Source organism: Amblyomma maculatum, chromosome 8 (genome assembly GCF_055883805.1).
Source record: "Amblyomma maculatum isolate TAMU_Amacu chromosome 8, ASM5588380v1, whole genome shotgun sequence".
In the NCBI taxonomy this organism is placed as follows: domain Eukaryota; kingdom Metazoa; phylum Arthropoda; class Arachnida; order Ixodida; family Ixodidae; genus Amblyomma; species Amblyomma maculatum.
Window position 1 is genome coordinate 67,093,829 of NC_139351.1, and position 17,990 is coordinate 67,111,818.

General features: G+C 45.1%; 1 protein-coding gene across 6 annotated transcripts in view; it reads left to right on the forward strand.

Annotated features, from left to right (window-relative positions):
* Positions 1–17,990, forward strand: part of dop (microtubule-associated serine/threonine (MAST) protein kinase dop) — a 364,897-nt gene that overhangs the window by 319,392 nt on the left and 27,515 nt on the right. For 4 of the 6 annotated variants that reach the window (XM_084576407.1, XM_084576410.1, XM_084576411.1 and 1 more), the window contains 10 exons: positions 2,372–2,451; positions 3,555–3,621; positions 9,067–9,157; positions 10,163–10,482; positions 10,793–10,868; positions 12,235–12,444; positions 13,605–13,703; positions 14,376–14,508; positions 15,222–15,351; positions 17,757–17,931. In XM_084576407.1, coding sequence (XP_084432533.1) covers positions 2,372–2,451; positions 3,555–3,621; positions 9,067–9,157; positions 10,163–10,482; positions 10,793–10,868; positions 12,235–12,444; positions 13,605–13,703; positions 14,376–14,508; positions 15,222–15,351; positions 17,757–17,931 — 1,381 coding nt within the window. The remainder of the gene's footprint in view (positions 1–2,371; positions 2,452–3,554; positions 3,622–9,066; positions 9,158–10,162; positions 10,483–10,792; positions 10,869–12,234; positions 12,445–13,604; positions 13,704–14,375; positions 14,509–15,221; positions 15,352–17,756; positions 17,932–17,990) is intronic. The other 2 variants (XM_084576408.1, XM_084576409.1) reach the window with 2 other exon arrangements.

Genomic DNA, 17,990 nt, shown 5'->3' on the forward strand with positions numbered 1-17,990 from the left:
CAAAGAAAGTTGAGCAGTCCAAATACTGTTATATTATTAAAAGTAATGAATTAAAATGACAACATCTAAGTGCGTGACACATTTGGCCTGTCTTTGTGACTACATGGTGACAACGAAGCACATGGAGCTTGCAGGGGAGCTCGATGAGCGGTGCACATAATGGTTGGGTAACCACAGGATACGTAACGCGGAAACAGGTAGGGGTGTCCAGAACAAAGAGGAGCACAGCTGTCGCAAACTCAGTTGTGTGTCATCAAAGGATGGCGACACATTGCCGGTTGATTTGTCACACGAATTGCAGCCGTGCGGGCCCTCGACTCGCACAACTGTTCTGCACCATGTGTCCTTGCGAGCGAGTGCCCCACATGTAGTGGATTCATCCGTTGGTGGTTTTCATCAAATAGTCTCTGGCTGTATATTTGGTCCTCTTTTGGCTATTTTGTTTCTCTTGGGCCTGAGTCAGTGGCAACATTTTCAGAGTGTGAATAATGCATCTGGCCGTAAAATTCCACTCAAATTGTGACTAGATCACTTTCGCAAAGTTGAGCAATGAGGTCCAGTAACTAGTCTAAGCAGGTGGCGATGTGTAAAGTGTGTGGCTACATTTGTGAAGCTATAGCGTTTTTAAAAGCTCAGTTTTCATCCGGAGATTTGCTTTAAGGTTCAGTACAGCTGGTTTATAGCTCATTGTGTCAGGCTGTAACCGCAGCAGTTTGGTACCTCGACGAGCAAATTTTATTTAGGCATGTGAAGTTTCGTTTGAGCTGTCACCTTGGGGGGAGTGTATGCGTTCTCTACATTTGTTGTTAGCGGCATTAAACTCCTTGTGTTGCCCACCCTCAGCATTTCTCAAAGGCTTTTAATGATGAAGTGGAATACAACACAGTTGGTAGACAACAGCGCTATACAAGGCTCTTAATGGCCAGCATAACATCTCAGGTTAGAAGAAAAATGCACGCAGTGCAGATCTCAGAGGCTGTGGGCGGTAATTATGGCATAATTGATGGATGCTCGAATAGTATGTTTCAGTGCGCAAAGGTTATTTTTTCCGTCTTGGGGACCCGCTTTCCCTTCACAATCAACAGATGGAGACCAACTGTATGGAAAGAGATAATGTAATTAGCAATAGGTTTACAACTTCTCTGTATCATTAATTAGCCCTCTTCAATTCGCTTTTACTCGAAGCATATAAAGGCGGCATTGAGGAGCCGGGGATTGAGTGCGAACAAAGCCTCGCCAACGAAGTAAGCGCGCCACACGTGATGAATGGCTCAAGTGCCGTTCCAGACAATAGATGTGCCTCGTATTAAAGGGTAATGGCAGTGGAAGGGGGGAGAAAGGGAGGAAGGAAAGCAGCGCCGACTCCAAGCTAAGAAGAGATGCAGACATCTGCGCACGTTCCCGCAGCTCTTTCAGCTGTGCATGTCTAACCTGCCCTCTACCTTTTGAAGAAGCGTGCGCACTGGAGTGCAAAGTGGGGTCTTGCGTAGGAGTGGGCCTGGCTATTTCCTTCCTACCTTTCCCTCCTTCTATTTTGTCACATCGGTGGCAAGGTTCATTTTCAATGAGTGCCTGAGGCTGGCGAAGGCATGTCGGCATGTATGCGTCGTCCCGGTACGAAGACCAGAACCGCGAAGAGACCGCTGTCACCAGCTCTGTTGGCATGGTGCTGCTGCATTCTTTTGCTTCCTTTCACGGCGATAGTACTGTGCCATTGTCTGACTAGGTAGGAGGGAACTTTGTAGGAGGAGCTACAACCTCAAGGTCACAGCAATATCTCAGAGATGGATTTTAAACCAGTTTCACCCTCCTTTATTTTTATTTTTATTTTTTGCCCTATCTTTTTTTCTTTTCCCTCTGTCGGGTTGCTGACTGTGTGGCAAGAACATGTGTGTGTTCATTATTTTTTTTTGTCCTACCATTGATCTTGAAAACAGCCAGCCACTGGAGGGTGTGACATTTAGCTTTGACTTTGATTAACACCATTAAACAAGCTTTGCTGCAATCGTATCTACAACTGAAAAATTGAGCGCTTTGCAACTGCTACTTTTCACTTCACCCAGCTATGGTCACTTGCCCCTGGCTTGTAAATGTAACAGCGAGGCAAATGCAGTTTTTTTGCTGACCATGACAGTGTCGATTGCTTCCACTGTGCTCATGAGTTGAGAGTTTGCTCTGATTACTTTTTGTTTGTTGTTTCTCTATCTTTTCTTTTGGGGTGGGGGGGGGGCTAATATTTGGAGGGGTCAGCCTCTGAAAGACTTCCCATAAGTTGTTTCGTAGGCCGGCGGCCCCTCTGCATGGGCATTTGTGAACATCTCTGCTCTCACTGCTTATGGCTGCCATGTCTCTCTTTCGCTTGTCTGTGCAGTCGGTGCTCGTCGGCTCGCAAGAGCCTCATCTGCAATACTTCCCCAACCCTTCCCAGGTGCCATTCTCCCATTCCACAGAGTGAGTATGCCACGTCTCTCTGACGTCGTCTGTTCATTATTAACAAGGACCAAGCGTATGCGAGCACTTGCTGTTCTAGAATCGAGCTGGTGCATGGTTTTGTTTCCTATAGGGATAAGCATACAGATGTCTCCAAACTGAACGGGAATGCATTGTGAGCATTCAGCACCCGATTACTCATGATGTATGTTTGAGAAAGCACACTGTTCCCTTTCACATTGGAGGCACCTGTACTTGACAACGGTGGGCACACTCGTATCGGTGCAATTTTCGAGAACGTTATGAGAAAGCGGCACATTTCTCAACGTGTTCTTGAAAGTGTGTGGAGCGAATTTAAATTATTGGGATCAGTTGATGAGCGTGTCTTCATTAAGGCCTTGAGAAAGGTGCATGAACCATGCTAGTGGCATAGTATGCCCAAGTGCAAAATATATGGAAGGAGGAGGGAGTCTTGTGTTGCATTCTGGTGCAGTGTTTGCACTGCATTCCATGGTCATAGTGTATGATGCGTGTCTCGCCCTTACGTGTGTATCGAAAACATCATGTCAAATCGGTCTTCGTTACTGCTCTTGCCTTCTTGCCCGTTTCTCTGATAACACATTGCTTGTGGAAGAAAATTTCGGATGTTTTTCCAAGTTCAGTTTGTACAATTTTACAGTACTGTTCCTCGTGCGTGAAGCACAGTTTTACAGATTGGCATTTGTTGCTGTCGTCACCACTAGTTTGTCACAGTCCAGACATGAGCAACACCAGTGTTTCATTTAGCTTAGCAGCTGCTAGGTGTGAATGTTTTTTTCTTATTTGTTTCTGCATCTGTGTGCTATGGAAAAGAGGAGCAACTTCCTGCACAAGATGTATCGAATGTCGCCATCGTCAAAATAGCATGCACAGATCAAACCCTCGAAGCTTGCCATTTTCGCCTCTATTACTAGCTGCAAAGCACTTGTGAAAGTTCTTGGTATTTTTATAAACTAATTCGTAGAACTTTCTTCATGTGTGGGGAAATGGCTTTTTAATTGTTTTGTGCTTTTTTTGCTCAAGTGTGACCTTTGCACTGCGGACATTCTGTTGTTTGACTCTGTGTCCCCCTGCCATCCTTGCAGGCAGCCCCCTGGACAGTCCCCGCAACATGTCCCCGAGTCAGCACTTCGCATTCGCCCCCGTCAAAAAGTGAGTGCTCTTTTTCGGACCCTTGTTGCTATTTCTGCCTGCAGTATTAATTAGGCATTCAACCTCAGCACCGTGCACGAGGCGCCTTGCAGGATCCCCGTGCACGGTGATGAAGGTTACCAGGACTTCCAGGAAACACCATAACGGGTGCTTACCCATTGAGCTTCGTGCCAAGAGTGTACAGTGTCTTCTCTGCTGCCTAAATGATTCCTAATGTTTTTAACATTGTTTTCAAAGAATTGTTGCTGCCCCTCAATTATCAACTCTGAGAAAGGATTGCAGTAGAAACAAAAAAGAAAAATGAAGCAAAAACAAATTTGATCACGTACGAAGGAAAACTGGTTTATTATTCTTATTTTTTCCAGCTGCTTCAATAACCTAGCTAGGATGCACAGTTGCCAGCAATAGTGCAGAGGGTGCATGTTCCTGGAAAAAAACTAAAAGGAAGTTATAGGGTTGTTTCACAGCCAAGCTGACTGGCTAACTGATTGCCTGAAAGCAGTTTTATATATAGTCCATTATGTTCAGGGTAAATGTTGGGGTTGGTTCTGATCAGGAAAATATTGCACCTAACGTCCATGGGCAGTTTTCTTGTTTATGTAAGAAAAATTTACAGGTTTTTAAATGCTGTGCATATGAGTGATATGCACTCTTTCTAGAAAGAGTCCAGGGGGCCAAGCAGCCCTTTTCTGTAGTTGGTGAGCTTTGTCATATGCTAGCTGATTTGTCTTATTTCGTTTGACAGAATAGACTGAGGTGTCATTTTATTGTACCAGGTTTGTTTTGTCACATAAACCTTTGGCTGTCTTGTCGGAGCGCCTTCTCTTGGCCGAAGAAAATAAAACATTGAGGAAGAAACTTTAGAAAAAAATAGACTAAACTCTGCGAAAGAAAGGATTTGGATACAATTTTTTTTTTCTAATTTGGTTTAATCCTTGCCATTGGCCAAAGAAAACATTGCCAAAGAAGGGAACAGCTGGCAGATGGTGCCATAACTCTGTAGAAAGCTGGAACAAACTTCGGACTCTTATTTACTTTTTTTCTTTTCCGGCTGAAAAGCAAACAGAGGCTAGCAGAAAAGATGAATCGAACAGGCTTGGCATTCTCAAAACAACCAGGTCAAGTGCACAGCTGCTGATTAAACAGACTTTATAGACAAGAACTTCCCTGGCTAGGCAGCTTTGTGCTTTAACTTGTATTGGAAACAATAGACAGATGTGATACTTGGGGATGCACTGTTAGACAACAGTGTTTGCATCCATCCATCTCCCCACTTTTTATGTCTACATCCTTTGTGTTCTTGTGTAATATATGTTGTATTTTCAGGGCTGCTGTTACCGCTGAGTCTTTGTGCTGTATATTTCAAATATACTTGCTTGCCTGCGTCTTACATCTGTTTACTCTTTGTACAAGCACTCAGCAGTGTTTGGTACATGCATTGCCAACAGACATTACAGCAGGGAAGAGGTAGTTTCGGCATAAAAATGTATTATGCATCTGTAACTTGAAAAGTTCGAGAAATAAAAGTCTTCATTCAGTTTATTGTTATCAGCATGGACCGACAGAACAAAAATAACAGCATCTTCATGCGCTTTCTTTTTCTTTTTTTTCGGGTGCTCCAGTAATCTTACGTTAGCTAGGACGCACAGCTGCCAGCAATAGTACAGGGGATGCGTGTTCTCGGGATAAAAAAATATTTTGCATGGTTGCTTCACAGCCGAGCCGCCTCTTATTGATAGCAGCAGTTAAAACGTTCAGTCGACCTAATAATATAGCTGGCGGTTTAGGCAATCGGCTCATGTGACTACCAAAGTAATTTTTTTTTCCCGCACACCCGCATTCTATAAACTGCTGCCGTCGACTGTACGCTGCCAGGTGTGAAACAAAGCTGGTCATTCTATAAACTACCGCCAGGTGTGAACCGAAGCTGGTCGTGAATTGCAGCCAATCAGAGTAGAGTCAATGACCAGAATCATTTTTGTGAGCTCCACCGCCGGCTGGCTGAGCTTCCTCTTCTCCACACGAGGAGGAGTGGCCCCGTCAGCATTTTTTTTTTTGTGTGGCATTTTGTCACTGCCCGGGTGCAGTGCGTGTTAATGGGCAGAGGTCTGAGAGCGAAGAAATCGAGGCTGTTTGGTGGGCATGTCTGGGCTTTTGTTCGGCGCTAACCGTGGCCCTTGAAGCCTAGAGTCTTTTGTTGAGCCCATGAGTGACGATAGCATGCTCGAGGGGTGGGCTTGCGTGGCATGCTTCGCTCACTTTCACCCTGCTTATCTGTGTGGCTCCGCAATGCTCGCATCCGGGAGATCCAGTGTACGCCTCTCTCTTGTTTCTAGGAAAAAGGAAAGAGGAGATACGAGAGAAGAAAAGAAATGGAGAGTGTACTCCCGGCATTGCTTTCTGCCTCTGTAAACTCCCCGTAATTGTTTTGGTCTTCTGACACTTCCTTTTTCTTTCTTTTTTTTTTAAGTATGTGGTTTGAAATGTGCAGCACCGGCTATCTTGTGTCACCAGAGTTGTTACACACTGAAGCTCGATTTCAGTCTTTTTGTATTTATTTGTTTATTTCGTGGCACCTATGTTTTGCAGTCCTCTGTTGGGCATTTTTCTTTTCATCTTCTCCCTCCCTGCACATATGTGTTAGTCGCCAGTTTTATTCAGATTTTCTGGGCAGTGCGTTTTCGTAAAACTTCATGGCTCGTGGTTACAGCTGAATTTTGGGGTTTCAGACTTGGGGTGCATGATCCACTCTTTACAGGGAGGTTGCAGTCAATCTCGATGTTAGGACATAATGCATGCAGGGAAAGAAAAGAGACGCACGGATACCAATCTGTGGCGTTGTTTTACGCAAAGCGCTACTTTTGGCACTACCGTTTTCCACGAAGTACTTGGCAGCATGCCATGACATCTGCTTTCATCTTAAAGAAATCATCAAGGCAGTAATAGTGCCGTGACTACGTGGTCTTATTGTTGTTTTGAACATCGAGCCAATTAGTCTAGCTGTTAAGACCAGGTGCGTCTTGATACCTTCCATTGCAATATGAACGTGAATGATCTGTTGGAAGAAGGATGTTGGGTCAGCCTTCAGAATTGCTCTTCATTCATGGTTTTTCATTTTGTTGGTCATTCTGGAGGGGCACAGTTTTCTCAAGGCAGATGAGACCTTTAAAAGCAGGAAACTGAGGTGCCCGTTAAATAGCTCTTACGGCTGTGCTGTGGTGTGTCGTCATTTTCGCAGTGTGGTTTCTTTGTATGAAGCGTCACAGAGCCGCGCACGCTTCTGTGGCAAGCAGCGAAGCATCGCGCTTGTCTCGGCAGTCCGGCATTGGCGTTTATTTACCTCCTTTGCAAAGGCTGCTGCCGGGCCAAAATGCATTGTGGGCATGCAGTCTCTGCGTGCTCCCAATGAGTGGCGCATTTTCTGTTCGGTCGTTGCTAGGTGCACTTGTGGGGCGGGAGAGAGAGGGATATGCACGGGGAGCAGCACGTGCCTTATCTTGGGAGCGAGAACCTCTCGTGTGTGCCTCCTCGGTGGGTTCTGTGTCCTTGCAAGTACGATGATATTCAGCGCCGCACTTGAGATACGGCAGAGCGAGGGGCGCAGGCACAAGCAGGGTTTCTTTCTTTTGCGTGCTCCATTGCTAACCGCCACTTGCATCGTGCCCCCCCTCCCCCCACCCAGTTGCACTCTCTCTTTTGGATGATCCAGAATTTTAGTTAGGTCATTGAGTATACATTTTGCATGTCTTTTACTTCTCTTTTTTTTTTTTACATTCTGACACAATTTCAAATGATTTACTTTGGCATCTATTTCGGCCCCGGAAGGCAGGTGAATTGCCAGGATATCTTGCAGTTGAAAATGGAATTTCTTTTTTTTTTTTTCTGCAAAACTCTTTATGTACATGATGGTACTGACACGTTGGTAATTACCCATCACTAACTGGGAGTAAAAGTGGGGCGGCTAAGCCATACAGAGCTGTGTAGAAAGAAAGAAAAAATACTGACTCCATTGTTGTTTGGTTGCAAAGGCAGCCGCTAGTGGTAATAGCTATATCTAAATTTTTTTTCTGGCTTTTCTGGCTCCTGTTTTTCGATGGAAATTACCTCTTTGACATAATAAGGATGTAATCAGTTGATACGGATTAATTCCAGTAGGATGCTGAGTTGGATGAGTTGGCCGAAGTTCATTTTGGATGGGAAAACAGCAAAAAGGACGAAAGACAAAGTAACAGGAGCACACCGAGCGCTGACTCGCAACTACATTTTTATTCAGAAAACAAAAACTTATATATAGCATCATATGACCTTTCTTTCCCAGTGCACATGTCCAAAGTATACCTCTGTTTTCCCATCCAAAAAGGAATAACTCCAGTTTGTTCTTGGTGTCCTTTTACTTTACTCTGGTTTTACTCTGGTTAAAGTTTTCTAATTCACTGTGTTAATGCATGATGGCTGAAAGAAATACATGAGCTTTGCTCTCTGCCTTCTTTTTAAACTCTGCGCTGGTATATATATATATATATATATATATATATTGGAGAGTTGCCAATCATAGCACCAGGACAAATTGACTCGTCTCAATAGGCGGAAATGGCAGTGTAATCAACTTCATACCAATTAAGACTGTACCCACACGAAATTTGGTAAAAAATGCAAAACTGTTCTATCGCCGGACACACATAAGAAGCCTAATATTCATGTTTGCTCTGGTTGCTTTTCCTGAACAGAAATTTGCCCGGTCAGGAAGGAGACTGCTTTCTTAGCTCGAGAAGGCATTCAAATACGTATTACATTCTGCATGTCACTAACAAGTTGTGTATAGAATCCAACTGGAATTGTACAGCTTGCATAAGCTATACTGTAGCCATCTACATTGGGAATGTGCTTGTTACCAATACTATCAGCATTTATCAGAATGAAACTTGTCTGCCATGCTTTTATGTGGCCCATTATTCTTGTGGCATGTCATCTTTTTCATACTGGGTTGTGCATAGGAATAGACATTTTGCAGGTTCACTGCTCTGACCACTCTTTTTTTAGCCTCTTGTTTTTGAGATAACATTCTTGGTTGATTCACACGGGTCATTATCTTCTCGGCATTCAAAAGCGTTCTGCTGGGATGCGGAAAGAGCACCCATCTCCACGTGGAAACAAAGAAGCCTAGTTGGAAAGGTCGGCAGCTGTTGAAAAATGTTGTACTCATATCTAGTGACGGTGTGCCTAAGTACAGTCTTTTTACTGTACCTTGTCCTGTCTATTGATTTCTGTGCTTGCTTTTTTGTTGTATCGATGGGAAGGTTGCATTGTAATAGGTACAAGATGTAGCTTGGACATGTTTTAGAATATTTAATTTTCCCTTGGCATGGGGTGTAACATGTATTTCCTTTGGAAGGGTGTCTAGATTGCCCTGTAACGACCCTCAGGTTTAGCAATATTTCATTCAAGTTTTTGCAGGGCGGACGGCCGGCGATGGTCAGTCGCATCACTGCCGTCATCGGGCTATGGGACCAACACACCCGGAAGCTCCAACGTATCTGTAAGTGCTCCTTCCCCAACCGTTATTAATTTGTGCTAGCCACTTGGTAATGCGTTCTTTTAGCAATGTCACGCTGCTGGGCTGATTCTTTTGGTGCACCTACAATGTTTTTTTGTGTGTAGTTAAGGCCCACCGGGGTGGCGCAGTGGTTACGGCGCTCCACCACTGTGCCCAAGAATGCGGGATCAAATCCCGGCCTCGGCAGCCGCTTTTCGATGGAGGCGAAAACCAAGGTGCCCGTGTGCTGTGCCATGTCAGTGCACGTTAAAGAGCCCCAGGTGGTCAAAATTATTCCGGAGCCCTCCACTTCGGCACCTCTCATAGCCTGAGTCTCTTTAGGACTTTAAACCCCACAAACCAAACCAAGCCAATCTGTGTGTAGTTAAGCGCAAGGCGTGTTTCCACGCAAATTGCACTTGATTTGAGTGGAACTACGTTTATTGCCTGTGCAGAGTCAGAAGTGCCAGTGCTGCTGCTTTTCCCCGCTTTTTGTCATTCTGTTTCAGTTCATGGTAACAAGCTTGGATGATGGCCACACCTTTGGGAGTTGTTCTATTCTTGTGCATTTACTCGAGTCGTTATTTTTCGCTACAGTATTTTTCACTGTGCCCTGCAGTGTTTTGGACTTTTGCCACTTATGTTCATTTGCTAAATGTGCGCTGATGTGCACCAGTGCACATGGCTGATTATTTTTGTTTTGCACGTTATCGGATTTTACTCCTACTCTTTCTTTTTTTTCGCTCTGTTTGCGTCTACTTTGCATCCTGAATTCGTGTCTCATCTCTTCATTTGGTCAAAAAAGATACCATAACAGTCCTGTATTTGACAACCGCATGCTGTTATGCTTCATTTGTGCTTCACTGCTGCATTACATTTGGGGGATAAATAAAAACCAATCTGTTGCACCCTGCAAATGAGTGTGGTGAACTAAGCGCCACCTGTTGGAACAGTGTTCCCACTTTTCCCATTGTTCTCACCTGTGCTTTCCTCCCTCGGGTGGCGCAGTCCCAGTGCTCCAGCCAGGAGAAGCTGCACCTGCTGCCCTACCAGCCGACGCCAGACGAGCCGGCAGGCACTCCTGTCGGAGGAGGCGCCGCCCATGCTCACTGTTTCCCACACCCACACCACCCCTCTCACCACCACTTGTACCACCACCACGTCCACCCGCGGCACTTCTCCAGCAACGAGAGCAACCCGGGGCTCGAGGACGACGGCCACCACGGAGGAGGAGTGGCAGCCTCCGGAGGAGGAGGGGCACAGGCCACGGTGGCACCCTCATCAGGATCTGCGTCACCCATCATACGACCGCGCTCGCGCAGTCTGAGGTAGGTTGAGGGGCTGGCCAACGAGTAGTGTGCACTTGAAGGAAGACGCAAAACAAAATGGTCCAAATTAGACTGAAAAAGTTGGGGCAAAACTACACTGAATGGTTCAAATCAAACTGTTTGGTCCAAATTAAATTGAGAAAGTGGCACTACGAACAGCACCAGCACTGCGCCATATGTGCTATGGTCTGGCAAGGTGGTGCGGCCCGCTCGTTTTTGGTGCCGCAGACAGAATTATCTGGGCGAAGTTTGTAACCTGCAGTCTTCTTGTTCTTTCCTTGCCCCATTCCTCGCGCCCTCTTCCCTCCAGTAGTCCTATGCGGTCACCCGGGATCGACAACGAGATAGTCCTCATGAACAGCGTCTACAAGGAACGCTTCCCCAAGGTGAGCCCACTGGCTCTCTTGATCCAAGCCTCACACAGCAACAAGTGGTGCCTGCAGCACACTTGTCTGCCCAGTCTTTTTTTCCTGACAGCATTCAGTATTCTGTTCTTGATTCCTTTTTTTTTTTTTTTTTTCCTATAGCTTATGACGGCCTTGCAGGCATTAGGGCATTAGTGAAGCAGTTTCCAGAAGTTACTGGTATAAATGAGTTTGGTGGGGAAAGAGGAAGAGAAAGGATTGAAAGTAGTCAGCATATCGGGGCCATCTCGGTGCATGCACTAATGTTATCATGAGCCGCCTGAGAGCCGAGCAGTTTATTTTAGTTTGCTGCTGTCTGCAGACATCGGTTTTCCATACAGTGGTGCAATGAAGTGGGAGCACAGTGTGAAGGGCCTTATCTCTCATGTGATACTGCTTACCTCGGGCCCTTAAAGAATAATCTGACCTCTGATACCTACAAACTAACACACACAAAAAAAGGAGAGTTGCCTTTGCAAGTTTGTCATACTGAAGCTGGGTGGGCACAGGTGTTGGGAGATGAAGGCATTACTTAGGTGTGTATGTAAACAAAGGAAAGCATTGGAGAATGCTACTTTCTTTTTGTGTAGTTCTTTTCCTAATGCAGCACGCAAAAAGCAAAAAATGCGGGAGGAAGACTTCTCTTGTCTTCCTCTTGTGTTTTGGTTTCCTGTGCACTGCATTAGAGTGTAGCAGTGAACTATATTGACCAGCTAGCCCAAATTGCTACCCTCCGTCGGTTTGCTTTCTATTTTTAGAGGGTAAAATCAGCGTCAGAACCATTTTAGAGAGCAGGTGCTCGCTCCTTGGAAATAGTTATTTATTTTACCCCATTAACACTTCTTTTAGGCGAGTTGATGCATAATTGTTCACTAAAAGGTTATAGTGCAAACAAGACAACCATAGGGAGATGACACACATACACAAGCGCTTGCATATGTGTATCATCTCCCTATTGTTTTCTTGTTTCCAATAGAACTTTTTGATAAACAGTGACCCCCCAGCTTAGCTCATTTGGAAGAACATTGCACTCAACATGCGGAGACAGTAGTTTATGTGGAGAAAGCAGAGGAAGCCTGAGACCTAAGACAGTCTTGCAGCTATTTTTCCACACTAGTAGTCACTAGTCACCACCAAAATGGAAAACAAGCAGTACTCCCACTTTGCTTTCATAGCTTCAATGGATGCTGCGTTAATTTGTCTACAAGTCTGGAGCCAAGTCACTCTTGCACGATGGGACCGCGGTAATTTCAGGTCCATTCTGCAATACTGTGCCACTCCTGTCATAGATTGTTCCTGCATTTAAAATTAGGTGATGCTCACCCCATTGCTTCGTGCTCCCCCACAGGCCACAAAGCAGATGGAAGAGCGGCTGGAGCAGTTTGTAATCCAGGAGGCGGAGCTGGACGCACAGCACGCCTGCGACGCCGTCGCCCGTTTTGCCCACCACCAGATCATCGAGTTGGCACGCGACTGTCTGCAGAAGTCGCATGACAAGCTGGTCACCTCGCAGTACTTTTACGAGATGTACGAGAGCCTCGAAAAGCTGCTCACCGAGGTGAGGGGGCTAAGAGCGGTCGTACCTTTGCACTGGCTTATGTTGGATGTGGCAGTGAGAGAAAGGGCTCAGCTTATGCACACCTGCCGTCTCAGAAATTGATGGCATCCAGTAGTGGTGAAAGCGCTTTATTTTGCTGCCATCTTTGCACAACGGCAACAGTAATAAATTAGGGCTGGTTAGGATTGTAGGAATTAGTGTACCATTAAATACCAAGCAGTATGCCCTGGATTCAAAGAAATTAGTCTTTGCTGAAATAAACTCCATAACTTTGCGTAAGTAAACTCCGTATGGGCGACATTCCGTAAACGTTTAATGCCGCCCATACAGGTCAGTCACACTCGTACAGGTCAGTCGCAATCGTAGAGGTCAGTCGCAATCGTACAGGTCAGTCTCACTTGTACAGATCAGTCACACTCGTACAGGTCAGTCACACTTGTATACAGACCTGTGTTGGTACAGTGGTCTCCGTTTGAGTAGTGCTTGTCGTTATATTATGGTTTTCATGCTTGTGATGTGGACTTTCATTATCGTGGGTGCATTGCACAATGACGTGTTACCTGGCCATTTCAAAAAGGATAGGCTGGTTGACGCTTTCTACAGGGCTTTCTTTGTTCCAGAGAAAGTATCAAGAATGGTGCGCAAGGCAGCGTGAGGCAACTGGGGTCTTTTTAATGCTAGCTGGCAAATGGTAGATAATATTGCGCAAGGCACTGAACCTTGCCGCATATTTTTTGATACTGTTTATGACACTTGTAATGATATTTTATTCTTAGTTCTAGCGTCTTATGCATTTCTAAAAAAAAAAAAAATTTTTGTCGCATTTCTTGAACTGTTTACCTTACATACAAGATCTTCGTATTTCACTGTTGCGCTTCTTAAACAATATGTATATAGTTTTGTAGATGTCTATAGAAAATTGGGCAATTAGTGTTAGTATTGCCAGAGTAACTAATTGGATCCCTTGAAACCTGCAAAGGCTATTTTTGGAAAGAACATCACTTTTGCGTAGAAATGGTTATAGCCATCCTAATTGCTTTTATTCTTAGACTGCTGCATTGACTTTCTGTTGCCTGCCAATGGCATATGTTATTTGCGCAACTTGCATTCAAGGACATTTGGTGCGTCGCAGATTTTTGAACCGAAATGTTTGCGCGCAGTGCCAGGAGAAGTCACCGGAGGCTGCCCACCACCTGAGGAAGCTTGTGCGGAAGTTGTTGCTCATTGTGTCGAGACCTGCACGACTCCTCGAATGCCTGGTCAGTTTTTTTCCTTCTTTCTTGCCCCTCGCTGGGACTGTTCGACCTGGCACGTTGATTTGAGGAATCGCATGAAACATTTGGATCAGCTAACTACAGCATAATCTCGTTACTATTTCCAACTACCAGTTTGCTTGGAGTGACAGTTTATCCCAGCTGACGTCAAAGGTATTCAAAAACCTTCCTGTAATGTGAACTCTACATTGTTCCAGCCAATTTTCAGTTCCCTCTTTAGGCTCAGATTGTCGACACCTGACTGTGCCGAATTGAAAAGATAGCAGCTAGTGACATTAAATAGGCCAATACACAATACGATACATTACAATAGGACAATAGGTAAGAACAGGAAGCAGTCTGCACATTCATGAAAGAAATCTGTGTATGCCCACTGAAGGTTTCTAAAGTTTGCTGCTATACAGCATTTGCTTTATCTTTCTTAAATTTAGGTTGGATACATACCTTTTCTTCAAGCGCAGCTTGTGTCGCACATTAAAAGCTAAAAGCTACCATTGGAGACTACTAAACGATGCTGGTATCGCTACATTATGTAGCCAGCCTATGCAAGCATTACCTCTTAAGGTTTTATTATCAAACCAGCTCTCTCATCTCTTAATATTGAGGGGAGGCTGAAGAATGGCTGTTTGTCTCATGCGAGCCCCTCGGCGCTTGCAGGAATTCGACCCCGAGGAGTTCTACCGGCTGCTAGAGGCAGCCGAGGGCCAGGCCAAGGTGGTGCAGGGCGTCTCCACTGACATTCCCCAGTACATCATCAACAAGCTAGGCCTCAACAGGGACCCATTCGCCGGTGGGTGCACAACGCTAGCTGGGCTTGCCGAGCGTGGCAAAGCTCTCTGAATGAGGCGCTTCTCTGACTGTGGCAAATCTTAGCTGTTGCATTTCTTTGACTGTTACACTTCACCAACCATCCGCGGCCGTGGCCAGCCAGTCTGACCTTTGTTTGCTTATTGTGTTCACTGGGTGTCTAGAGCGCAAGGCTCAAAATGAAAGTTTTACATGCACAGGGCAATCAGTTCCACTCTCTGCTTTAAAAATGTTTGAGTGACAATAGAATGCCTTCATATTAGTAGGACAATAAAACCTGCCTCTCTTTATGTGGGCAAAGTCGTCCTCTTGTTCAAATGCTGAGCAGCTAACTGAGACTTTCTTCCCTTCGCCTTGTTCAAGTTTGTCCAATCTTAATTAGTTTGACTATCATTTTTACTGCATCTTTGTCCCTCTCATAAATCGGAGAGCTCTCATAACTTGGAGAGCTGCTTTCAAGCACAAGCAACAAAGTAAAGCACATTTACTTCATAGGTGGACGTCCATAACTAACGACTGAAATTAAACTTTGTGACAGCATCCCTATGGACATTTACTTCAGATGAGTCCTGCGGTGTTGTTGTGATCAGCATGGCTACCTGAAGTCTGTGCGGGAGCAGGGAAGGGAGAGAGTATTTTGTTCACCATGGTTTGGTGCCAACTGTCCTCTTTTTCCTGCCCATGCGCACGGTTCAGATTTGGCCGCAGAGGAGTCTGCAGATCAGCTTGACTCGGTGCCCGAATTGGAGGAGAAGAAGCCACCGGCCAAGACGCCATGCGAGGATGACTTTGAAACCATCAAGCTCATCAGCAATGGCGCTTACGGGTGAGGGGCTGCGGACGCAAGCTGGCGTGACATATGTCTCCCCCTATTACAGGTTTATGAAATGCAACATTAGCAAGAAGTTTCAAGTTTCTCCGCATCTAGGAAGCCTTTCGTGAGATTTAATGGTTCACTGTTTAGTTCATGCAGTCTTTATCAAGCTTCATACATCTTTTGCACGGAGCACGGAAAAATGTAAGCGAAATTAAGTTTTTTTGGTGTTATTACATTACACAAACTTTTGACTGTAGGCAGGTGTACATTCCTCAAATGTAGAAAAAGGATGGTGCCCTTGAAATGAGACCCTCCAAGATTTGAGTTACAAACCTGCTCTCAGCGACATCTAGTTTTCAGGTAATGTCTTTTCAAATGCAGGTAACGTGAGACACCAGGGCTGCTTATTACGAGTGTTCTATACTAGGCTTGAAAGAATGGAGTCACCAAATCTTTGGTTGTGCTATTTTGTTCTTTGCAGTGATGGGCGAGACATTAGTACACATGTATTATCGCATAGTGCTTACCCGTGGGCACTCAATAATTTATAATTAAATTTCTCCTCTCACATTGTTTCGGATTCGACAGCCGGGCGATAGCATATGGCACAAAAGAAAGGCGGGATGTGAGGCATAAAAAAAACTGATATAATTGGTTTTTTTCATCATGCTATTAATTCACTGAAATGCTAAAGCCAGCCTGCCTGAAGATCTGGACTGCCAACGAATGAAAAAGCAGCAAACTTAGTGCAGCTGTTTCATACATCATGTACCTTACGCTGATCGTTGATGCCAGTGCCATTGTTCAGCTGTTGGTTATGTATTTTGCAGTCACGCGGCAACCCACATGTTGTATCATATAGCCTCACTCACCATGGCATCATACTCTGTCATGCCAAGTATATATCATATCAAGGGGAAGAAGAAAACATGAAACCAGAATTTATTGCTTCTATTTCTTCAGGGAGATTTGCTGTCAGCCTAATAGCTCTTCGGCAGTGAGTGCTCGTAAATTAAATTGTGCCATTTCACGCTGTAGACTGGAAACTGCAAAAAGAGGCAGCTGCCAAAGGAAGCTCTTTTTGAGCGTGTAACATATTGTCCGCAACACCCCTGTGGTCATTTCACCATTCTGAACTCATCTTGACGTGTCCATGTACAACGTGTGGACTAGCTGAAGGGACTAGTTATTACTTTTATTTTTATTTGTTATTTTTTATTGCGAAAGCAATATTACTCACACTTTCAAGCCTTCGCGTGACCCGGCCGCAGTTACATCTTACCCACGTGACGCTGTGACGTCCGCACCCCACGTGACACACGGGCTGGCAGGAGCTGCCAATTTGGGTCTCTCGTTTCACATGGGACGGTTATGTCAGAATCAGCCTGCTAGGAACCTGGCATTCTTGTTACCCCTATAGGCTACTAAAGCACGTTTATATGGGTTGGTTAAAGCGGGGCTTTATATGTGGGCTGAGGAAGAAGAAAAAGCTAATGCTTTCACTCAATATTTGGTTCAGCAGCGTTGAACCCTTGTAATTTTTTGTCACACTTTATCTCGCAATGTCCAGGTTATGAAAATCTTTTGCAAAACATTTTTTTTATTTAATAATTATTAAAATATGCAAGCAAATGGCATTGACAGGATCTAATGATGTCACGGATACTTCCCTTAGACCTGCTGGCATGACAATGCAGTGTGTAGCAGATTGAAGGGCACTAGTACTTAACTGGATTAACCGCAGTGTCACGAAATTAATGAGTAGCACCTTTGGCTGACGGGGCTCAATAAATGGCCGATTGATTTATTGATGGAAATAGCAACATCTGAATTCTGCGACTTCTCAAATAAATATCCAGCAGATCCTGCGAACAATTTCTGCTTTCAAGCTTTTGCATTTCACGCGAAATTGCAGGAAAAAAAAAGAATTGATGTTGCTACTGGTGGCAAAAATGTGTCCACACAAAAATGGCAGGCAACTTTCTAGACACTCACTCTTTTGAAAAGTATCATTTACTATGTTATAAAAGCCGCGTTGTTAGCAACAGGGAGGATTCGGAATCCCCCTGAGGCAAAAGAAATCGCTGCTAGGTGTGGCACGCTTTCAGTAAAAGCCGAGAGCTGCTTTTATACACAATCATGTGCGTAGCGTGTCACGGGGTCAATACTCCTCGCTTCAGCAATGAAGTTGCCATAGGCACTTTAACCTAAGAACATTAAGTTTTAAGCCAAGCAGGCATGTTTTTGCAGTTTGGTTAGCCCCTTTCGCTGCCGTTGACGTACCGGTACCACCAAGTAGAGTGTGATTTTTCAGCTAAAGATGTTCAAGGAATCCCTGGAGTCACCCTCCAACAGTGTGTGCCCAATGGGTTAGTATATTGCTGAGCCCTTGCCGTTTCCTCCTTCCCTGGCAGGGCGGTGCACCTGGTGCGGCACCGAGAAAGCCGTCAGCGGTTTGCCATGAAGAAGATCAACAAGCAGAACCTGGTCCTTCGCAACCAGGTGGAGCAGGTGTTTGCCGAGCGCGACATCCTCAGCTTCACCGACAACCCCTTCGTCGTCTCCATGCTGTGCAGCTTCGAGACCAAGGTGACCCATTCTCTCCATGCTGCGACTGAACATGTTGGGAAATAGTTTGTTACCATGCA